The sequence below is a fragment of the Corylus avellana genome, chromosome ca9, assembly GCF_901000735.1.
Source record: "Corylus avellana chromosome ca9, CavTom2PMs-1.0".
NCBI lineage: Eukaryota > Viridiplantae > Streptophyta > Magnoliopsida > Fagales > Betulaceae > Corylus > Corylus avellana.
The window spans coordinates 14,582,874-14,592,676 of record NC_081549.1 but is presented as its reverse complement, the minus strand read 5'-3'; the positions used below and the strand labels follow the sequence as shown (position 1 = coordinate 14,592,676).

General features: G+C 34.0%; 1 protein-coding gene across 1 annotated transcript; it reads left to right on the top strand.

The window, feature by feature from the left end:
• Nucleotides 1–4,972: 4,972 nt before the first annotated feature.
• Nucleotides 4,973–8,304, top strand: LOC132191282 (inactive protein RESTRICTED TEV MOVEMENT 2-like). The gene is made up of 2 exons (XM_059606229.1): nt 4,973–5,108; nt 7,899–8,304. The coding sequence occupies exons 1-2, from the start codon at nt 4,997–4,999 to the stop codon at nt 8,282–8,284; spliced, it is 498 nt and encodes a 165-aa protein (XP_059462212.1). The 5' UTR covers nt 4,973–4,996; the 3' UTR covers nt 8,285–8,304.
• Nucleotides 8,305–9,803: the final 1,499 nt, after the last annotated feature.

The window sequence follows — 9,803 nt, the reverse complement described above, 5'->3', positions numbered from 1 at the left end:
TTTTTTTTTTTTTTCGAAAATACTTTTTTTTTAATTTAAAAAATATATATTAAGTAAGTGCCATGTGTCAACGTTTGATTGGTCCATGTGGAATTCCGTTAAGTCAACTAACGGTCAACTGACAGAGTACTAACTTGGTCTATTATCAAAACCACAAGGATCTCCTGTGATAAAAATGAAACGCTAGAGGGTAAAAAATAAAGTAATGAAACCCCAGGCACTAATTTAGTATTTAACCCTTATTTTTATTAATATTAGATTTACAAAAGACACTACAAGAGAATCTAATCATTAGGGGCGGCAGCTTTTGGACGCTAGAAGTTCCAAAGTGGACGCTGTTGATCATCAGCGTTGACTCGGAAGTGGACGCTAATGATGACCTCCAATATGTCGACGCTAAAACTCTTGTATGTTGGTCGCTATATTGAGCTAGAACGGAAGCTAGAGTGGATGCTAGTGCTCCACTATCAATGTCCACTTTCATTTGGATGCTGATGTGCAGCCATCAGCGTCCACTCGAAAGTGGATGCTAATGTGTCTAACAAGATAAAAATAAAAAATAAAACATTGTTAGGGTCGATTCAACCCTAATAATGTTTTATTTATTTTTATTTTTTTTTTAAAAAAAAGAAATTTTAAAAGATGAGGCTCTACTCAAAAGATATAGAAATGATCCTAATGAAAAGAAACAATAAAAAATTCTTGACAAAAGAATACCAAAAAGGCATCCAAAAGATTCCGGCCATGCATACTACTTATCAAATTGAAAAATCTAAAGTGAGGTGACTACAAGTACAAAAATTCAGTCTGCCGATAAGAGAAATATGACCATTACAATTCACAATGTCCAAAAGAACATGCTCATAACACCAAAAGGAAGATTTTCTAAATTTTCAAAAGATAAATATGAAGATGCACGCAATAACGCCATTACCAAGTAGCTTTTCCACTAACCAAGGATAACTCTTTCAAATCAACCGTGCTAGAGCTGGAACAGCACATATAACTAGTCATTATAGATATACTAAGATATACATATTGGCATCCCATTTATAAAAGTGAACAAATGCAAGAGAAATAAGTAAAATAACAAATGCAATTAGCAATACAATATTGCAATAGTCAAGCTAAGGTTAGCAATACAATACTGCAATAGGCAACCTATGCAACCCTCATCTGGTAACTCCATGGAAGGAGTCATGACTTCCATTTTAATAGCAACTAACATTGTTTGTCCAAGGAATAAAAAGTAAGTACTTGAGTTAGAAAACAAATAAAAGCATACACCTTATATACGCAAATAAGATTAGCCACCCCAGGCCACACATGTAGAGAGAAAGACACTTACAGTTGAACCAATCTTTGCCAATGCTGACCCATCAATAGAAGCAATAACCCCTTGAATTAAAAAGACAAATAAATAAATAAATAAATAAGTATTGACCATTTCAGTTTCGGTAGCAACACCAGTAAAATTTATATAGGAGGTGAAAGAACGAGATTAATTGTCAATGAAACTAGAAAAAATGGGCTATAGATGGATGCTTAACATTTCTCATTCATTGTCCCCAAGGGTTTGCTCAATCGGATAGAGACCATGCCTCATGCATGAAGTGGAGGTCACTAGATCGAATCCCCCTCCCATTTTCTCCTCCCCTTGTGTGGACATGTTAAAAAAAAAAAAAAACCCTCTATTTTATATATTAATATTTTTGATAAGAGCCGAATGTTGCACATTCATGCCCCTTAACTTGCATATGTTAATTCCTTAGCATTGTTATTTGTTTGATTTTTGTTTTGTTTTTGCATTTCAGGTTTTGATTGGCAAACCATTGAAAATTGGGCTTAAAAGGCAAAACTGGACACATTCAGGTACCACGATCGAGCGCAACTGCACTTGGGATCGAGCGTGCATGCGCTCGAGTGCATGCAATCTAAGATCGAGCGTACCTGCGCTCAAGCACACCTTCCTAAGCTCGAGCGCACATGGGAGTGCAGTACACGGCCCCAGAATGCGCGTACAAGCGTTTTGACAGCTTGGAATTAGGTTTTCAGTCTCCCACTTGGACTGGGAGACTGACCTACGATTTTCTAGGGTTTCTAGGGCTTCTTGGGTTTTCCTAGTCCTTATAAATATGCCTCTTCACTTGTAAACAGGACACACTGCTTCCTAGAGCTAAAAATTCATAAATTTGTCTTTGGAGCTTAAAAGATCATGAGCGGCTGAAACACTTATGGGGTGTTGACGTAACCCTATCCAAGAACAATGGCTTGATTGTATTTAATTTCTAGATTTTCAGTTTATGCATGTTGATTGTATAACTATGAGAATTGCTACCTTTTTGATTCTGTTCTTAACTATTAAATGCAATTGTTCTTAAATTCAAAAATCAATATTTGTGAAATTCTTCTCTTGTCTTAGAAAACATTTTACTTTTGTTGATCTCAAATCATTCTTGTTTTCTGTGATTATGAGGATGATGATTATGCAATAGGTTTAATTGACATATGATCAATAGGATTTGATAGGCCATGCCTAGGGAAGACGGATTGTACTACACCTTAGTTTAGTGTAATTTAGGTAGACAGTCCGTGCCAACGGAAGATGAGTTACACTTATTCATTGATTGTATGTATCCTGTTAAAGAATTTGATAATTTATACCCAAGGAAGACGGGTAGTACCGCATCTTAGTAGTTAGGTCAACGATCTGTGCCAACCAAAGATAGATTATACTTATTATTTAATAAGGTAATTTCTTGTTTATTTATAAGATGCATAGAATGAATTTCTAGAATTAAATATGATTAGGCATTGTTGTGCAGATAGAGGTGAAGCCCCGTCCCCTGGCCAGCCGATTAACTCTGGGTGCACTCAGCATGGCAAAAAAAAACTACTATGATGGAACCACCTTCTGGCAGAGCCTCTTTCAGCGGCTGCGCTTCCATCCTTAGCATCGGTACCGAGCTTCTCTCTTGTTTCTATTGGGCCAAAAATACACTCTTCCCTACATGTGCCCTCATTTTATAACAGTCTTTTCTCATTTCTTGTACTTCTCTATGGCAATATGTAGGAGAGTTTATCATCATTTTCTCAAAATCTCTTATATATATATATATAGCTGCACGTGAAGAGTAAAAACAAGAAGTTCTCTCTTTCCCACTACAATACAACACGGTCACCAAAGCAAACACTACAATTTGACTCACAATTGTGCTATGAAAGAGTATATATATATAAGATGAAGAAAAGCAACCTATGTGCATGTAACTATTTTTTATGACACCTATATAAACCTTATTAAAAAATTAAAAAAAAAAAATTAAAAAAAAAAAAAAAAAAAAAACATGCATAAGATAAACGGGTCGTGAATGGATCATATCAAATACCTGTTTTGTCAGCCCCACATAGCAAGACTCATAACAAAATGATGAACAGTTGCAGACAGAACAACAACCAAGAATAACTGACTCCTACACAACTAGCATTTTCCCCGCTCCTACATCTTCACTCAAGTACAATATTTCGACACGTTGCCTTAAAGTAATTTTAATCTCACTCTCATCGACTGATGTAACAATGAAATTATAATACTCGATTAAACACTCTATTAATTAAGGATCGATGAACAAAGGCAGAACTAGGATTTGAGATGAGGGGGGACGAAAGTAAAAAAAGTTAAATCTTTAAGGGTAAAAAATTTATTTTAGAGAATCGAACTCATAAAAAAAAAAATTAAAAAAAAAAAAACATAAAATTTAGGAGAATTTTTTTAAAAAAAATTAGAGGTTATTAAAAATTTTGGAAGCTCATTGGCAATTCTGGGCGCACAGGATGAGATTAGGATAATTTAAGACTATAAGTTGTCTTAAATTAGGATTTTATTTAATAATGAGAGAGCGTTATGCACGGAGTAAAATTTTGGGGATAGAAGATATTATGTTAATTTACTGTAACATTATAATGTGACAAAGTAACGGATTCTGTTATGTTACTTAACGAAAATTAATTTTATAGAGTAAATTGTTATTTTGACCTACTGTGAGGACTTATAAATTATTTTTTATACCACAAAGAGTGATTTGTAATTTAGGCCAACTACATAGATTTATAAATTGTTTTTTATACCACATGAAATAATTTGTAATTTAGGTCAATCACAATGATCAATTTTTACATTTATCCCTTATTTTAAAATTATGATTATAATTAATTAGAATTAACTTTATCATTATTTCAAGATTAGAGTTCTTATTAGTTTGGATCTTATCTCATTGTAGTGAAATATTAGTAAAAGAGAGATGTTAAGCATATTTATAACCCATTTGTTGTCCAACTCTTTTATAAATCTACAATTGAATATGTGGAACCTACATTGGCTCTCATATATTTAATGGTGAATTTTCTTATTTCTTGTACGAAGATGGACAACAAGAGATAGGCACAAGATGAAAACAAAATTTTTCTTTTAATAAAATCATGTATAAAATTAGATATTCCTTCTAAGAACCTACCATAATTTATCCCGTAACACCCTCACACGTGACAAATAAAAAATGAAGGAAATATTTTGAATTGTGATGTTTAAAGGTCTTTACTCTTTATTTTCATAACAAATATGAAATGAATTATGGTAACTACATCTTTGTTATGAAATGAATTTAATTTAATTTTCAATTCCATACGTATATAAAAAGGATCCTACTTCATCATCATGATTTTACCTGATTCACAAGAAAGGCAGCAACGAATTTACTTCATTGGCAAAGAAAGAGATCATCCACACCTAAAAGTTGAGTACCTAATTAAGGAACCCAAAAAGCTTAGGAAATGAGCCAAGAATAAGCATGGATTCTCTTTCAATAAGAAAAGCAACCTCTTACACGTACAACGTTTTCCTTGTCTGTCTCAGAACCTATAAAACAGAACCAAATAGATGGATGGCTAAGATAACGTAGCTGACTGAAGAAAAGAAAAGGCAGCATCGATCGATCGCATGGAAATCAACGATGGATACGCTACCCAAAAGCGCACTAACATTGAAATTGAGCCCTACTGCAGATGGTATAGAGGGAAGAAAGAAGACCGTCTTGACGTCCATCTCCATGGTACTTTTTCTATATCCCTATATATATATATATATATATATATATGACAATGCATGTCGGGCAAGGCTCATGCATGGTCTATAATTATATATATGTTGTGTCACAGTTTAGGGTTATGCTAGACGAGTAATGTTACATGTCACCTCTATGTCCTTCATGTCTCATTGGTGTCTTTCCAAAACTGACCTGGTTATTAAAATTATAATTATATTTGAATATATCACTATTAAATTTTAAGCCAATAATAATTTTTAAAGACGCGTTAGTTTTAGGAAGACATGAAAGGAACATGGAGTGACATTTAGAATTACTCATGTTAGACATGTGTGTGATACTTCAAAAACATTAATAACAACTACGGTTCATTGTAGTTACTTTGGATAATCCAAATTAATCAACCTATTACAGGATCAGTGTGAGGCTTAATTAATATATAGGGAAAATTTATTTATTTATTTATTCTAAGCAAATAAGGAAAATGTTACATAGGGGGTCGTTCCCATTCTTGATCTCAATGGAAAAGAGAATAAGAAACCAGCTGAAAATGCTTCTGAACACAAAGTTGGAAGTGACCCATCAAACTACACAAAATTAGGGGTGTCAACCCGGTCCGGTTTCCCGGTTTTTGGCCTAAAACCGGAACCGGAACCGGGGTACCCCGGTTCTCAATTTTGAGAAACCGGAACCGGGACCCCGGTTAACCGGGGTCCCGGTTACCGGCCGGTTCCGGTATTACCCGGTCCGGTAACCGGTTTTTTAAAAAAATTCATTTTTGGGCTTATTTTAGGTATTGGGCCTAAAATAAGCCAATTTTTTTTTTTATAAGTTGGCCCATTTTTAAAAAAAAATCTATTAGTTTTTTTGTCTAAATTAAAGGGGCTTTGTTGTGATTGTTCCAAATAATTAAAAAATAAACCTTAAAAAGTCCAAAAATCCTAAAAAATCATTATTTTTGCCTATTTGGGCCTTAGAAATAAAAATTTAATTTTTTAAAATACCCTAAACCTAAACCTAAGTGTAAAAAATATTAATATATATAATATATATATTAATATATAAATATAATAATATATAAATATTATTAAATAAAATGGAAACCCGGTTCCGGTATTCCCGGTAAAAACCGGGTACCAAAAACCGGTACCGGAACCGGGGTACCCGGTTTTTAGATTTTTCAAACCGGAACCGGAACCGGGACCCCGGTTTCCCGGTTTCCGGTTTCCCGGTTTCCCGGTTTTCCGGTTCCGGTTCCGGTTCCCCGGTAATTTTTGACACCCCTACACAAAATGCACGATAAAATGCACTACAAGTAAAGTAAAATAACAACAGAAATAGAAAAAACAGCAATCTAGTCTAGAGATGCTAGCAGCATAGAAAGGACTTCATCAGAGATAGCAAAAGACGAGAGACACGTGGTAACATTGTAGATAATTTACTATTAGAGAATCTAACAACCATAACTGCAACTGAGAGTCCTCTCTTGGATACAGCAGCAAAACCAGCACGAAATTAGACCGAATCTTGGCACAAAAATAACAAAACAACAACAAAACTAAAAACAAAAATGCTCAAAAACAACAGGGCATTTATAAGTGGTGGATGTAGTTATGTAAATCTCTAGGGTTGAACCACCCCACATTTTCAATGTTCTCTTTCTCTATTTGCTTTTACTGTTATTCCCTTATTTTATATTTTACATAATTTTTACATGCATGGTATCAAAGCTACGTATTTTTTTTAGCCTTTAACAACTTCTTCTTGTTCTCCCACGTTGTCTTCCTATTGGTGTTGTTTTTGGCGATCTCCTAGTTGTTCCAAGCGTCCTTTCATGGTGATGACCACACCCCTCAAAATCTCCAAATCTGACATTTCCAAAGCCGTTGGAATAATTCTGATTGAAGCATCTTATCTGACATTTCCAACTCCAACCACCTCTTGTCGTCACCACCATCAGTTGTCATCACCAGCATTCCTAGCCATCATTTTGTATTCGTCTTCGATGTATTCTGGCTGTCACCAGTGTCTTCTAGCCACAATACTCCAACTGTCAATAGCCTCCCTTCGCAACTCTCCAAGGTTGCTATCCATTTTCTCGCCCACGACAACTCTTTCTCCTGACCTTATCTGAGCTTGTGCTCATATTTTTCCTCATCATACCGAATTATGGCCATCTAAGATCACATTTAGCCTTTCATTACTGTCATACGGGGTCACTATCTACTTCACCAACAGATTCACAGGTCGTGCTCACGATCAGATTTTCTTTGCGGCGGAGTGGATCCAGGCTCATCAACAGTTCTAAAGGCCGAACTCACACTTAGATATTGATGCTTGCCAGTTGCCACACTAGATCTAGTTCAGCAAAAAATAATAATAATAAATAATAAATAAATTCTTTTTTTTTTTTTTTTAAACTCAAGCTTCTATTTTGGCTTTGAGGAGGAATGCTAAAATTCATGTTAAGCATGATTTAGTTTTCTTGTAGGCCTCTCATCAATTCCCTACCATTTTTTAGTCTACCCCACCTACCAAAATCACCCTATAAGTAGAGCATATTAACCTAAATGTATTAGACAATTCAATAAAATAAAGATGTAGTCTTAAGGGCATTTATGAGTAGAGGACATAGGCCTGTAAGGCTGAACGACACCAACTCTTTTGTATCCTCTTTCTCTATGTGCATATACTATTATTCATTTTTTATATATATATTTTACATAAATTTATGTAGTATGGTCGTCTTAGGCTTCATTTTTCATGGTAATTAAATTTCTCGTGTTAAATTTGTAGGATTCAAAAGAGAGCAACTGAAGATTTATATCAACTGCTTTGGAACATCCATGACAGTTAGCGGAAAACGACCTTTGCCGGAGAATATGTGGAATTGCTTTTCTAAAAAAATCAATATTTCAAATGATTACGCTGTAGACGAAATACGTTCAAGGTTTATCAATGGCATTCTGTCCTTATCAATGCCTAAGAAAGTTCCTTTGCTCAAGAAGCTACAACAACAGAAAGTTCCTTTGCTCAAGATGCTACAACAACTTGGCAAAAAGGGTTCGCTTGGCATAGATCTAGAGGCAGCATTGAAAACTATAATAGCGGTTACTGTAGGGATGGCTCTTGGGTCTTATCTAGCATACAAATATTCTAAGTTTCCTCATGCAGAAAATTGAAATCATGTTGTACGCGTTTAGCTCACATATATCCAGCTTTTTATCTTTTATACTTGTAAAATATTTGGTGCAAAATGGTATTTTTACTCGAACCGAAAATTAATGAGTAATCCTAAACAATACATTAAATAGCATTAAATAATATGAAACCATTGCCTACAATATGTTACTGTTATTGTCTCAGTACTGCATTTTCTGTTTGGGTTTTGTTGTTGGGGTGCTCGCTCCTTTATGGTTGTTCGGTCACCTTCGCTTTCAAGGTTTTATCCTTCTTGTCTATTTTCTTTTTACTCGTTGATTTAATCATAATCATTGAATGCCCCTAGGCATTCCTACAATTATGTCAAACTTAAAGCCTATTTGAAATTCCATTTGATAAATAAAGCTTTTAAGTCAAAAAGTGCTTGTGAGCAAAAGCTTCATTTTTAAGCTTTGCCAAAAGTACGTTTTTGTCATTTTTATGCGTTTTGAAGCCTTAAAAGCACTTTTAATTTTTTTACCAAATAAGTACAATTTTTTTTTTTTCAAACTGACTTTTTTAGTGTTAAAAGCACTTTTAGTCTCCTTAAACACATTATCAAACATACCCTTAGTTGGGGTAACAACTAGATATACATAGCCCTAGTCTTAATGATCTGCATCTAAATCATGTCATTGTCTCTTGGGATTTGATTCATGTAATGAATCTCAACTCCCACTTAGAATATGGTAAGTACTAGATATTTTAGTAAAATATGGTATACTGAAACATTATAATGCCTTCAGATAACCCTGAAATTATCCACTTATTAAGTATCCGCAGGTTTTTAGAATCTCCCACTCCTTCTTCGGACTTATTCACATAGTCTATCTTTTAGGAGCTTGCTGTAAACCAACATCTTCCTAAACAAGACTCATATAGTAACCAAAACCTTTTGTTTCTTTAAAATACCCAACACCCAATCATATTGTGAAATGCATTGTTGTTCTCAAGATATTTTCTCAAATAAATTTAGGTAGAGTATCGTTCTTTATTACAGTGATTTACTCCTTATATCCCATACTATCTTTGGTTGAAACCAAAATATGTTTCCACTTGAGATATCATCCATATTACAATTTTTTATTTTCAAGAAATGCTTCAACATATAACTTTCTTTGAATTTTTTTAAATACTCTTATGCTTGAACATACTTGAGTTATCACCATGTGACTTACTCAATATTTCTTTATTACATATCACAATATTGTAATCAAAACATATTCACTTGCCATCTTTTTTCCAAGAAAAGATTCCCTTGTTCATATCGACCTCCAAAAAATGCTAAGAACCTATTTGGGATTGTGGTGGAAAATAAAGTTTTTGCCTGTAAGCTTTTGTCAAAAGTGCTATTATTGAAAAACTGTTTACATGTTTAGTAACTGCATGTCTTAAGTACTTTTTTGATGTTACTGATGTTTGGTAACAAAACGAAAAAAGTGCTTTTAGTTGCAAAAATGACAATAAAGGACATGTAATGATTTTTTTTAATATAGGCTG

Excerpts from the sequence above, each read along its gene's own strand:
- LOC132191282 (XM_059606229.1), top strand. The coding sequence starts at position 4,997 with ATGGAAATCAACGATGGATACGCTACCCAAAAGCGCACTAACATTGAA. Across the intron at positions 5,109-7,898 it reads TCTTGACGTCCATCTCCATG|GATTCAAAAGAGAGCAACTG; the intron begins GTACTTTTTCTA and ends TTAAATTTGTAG.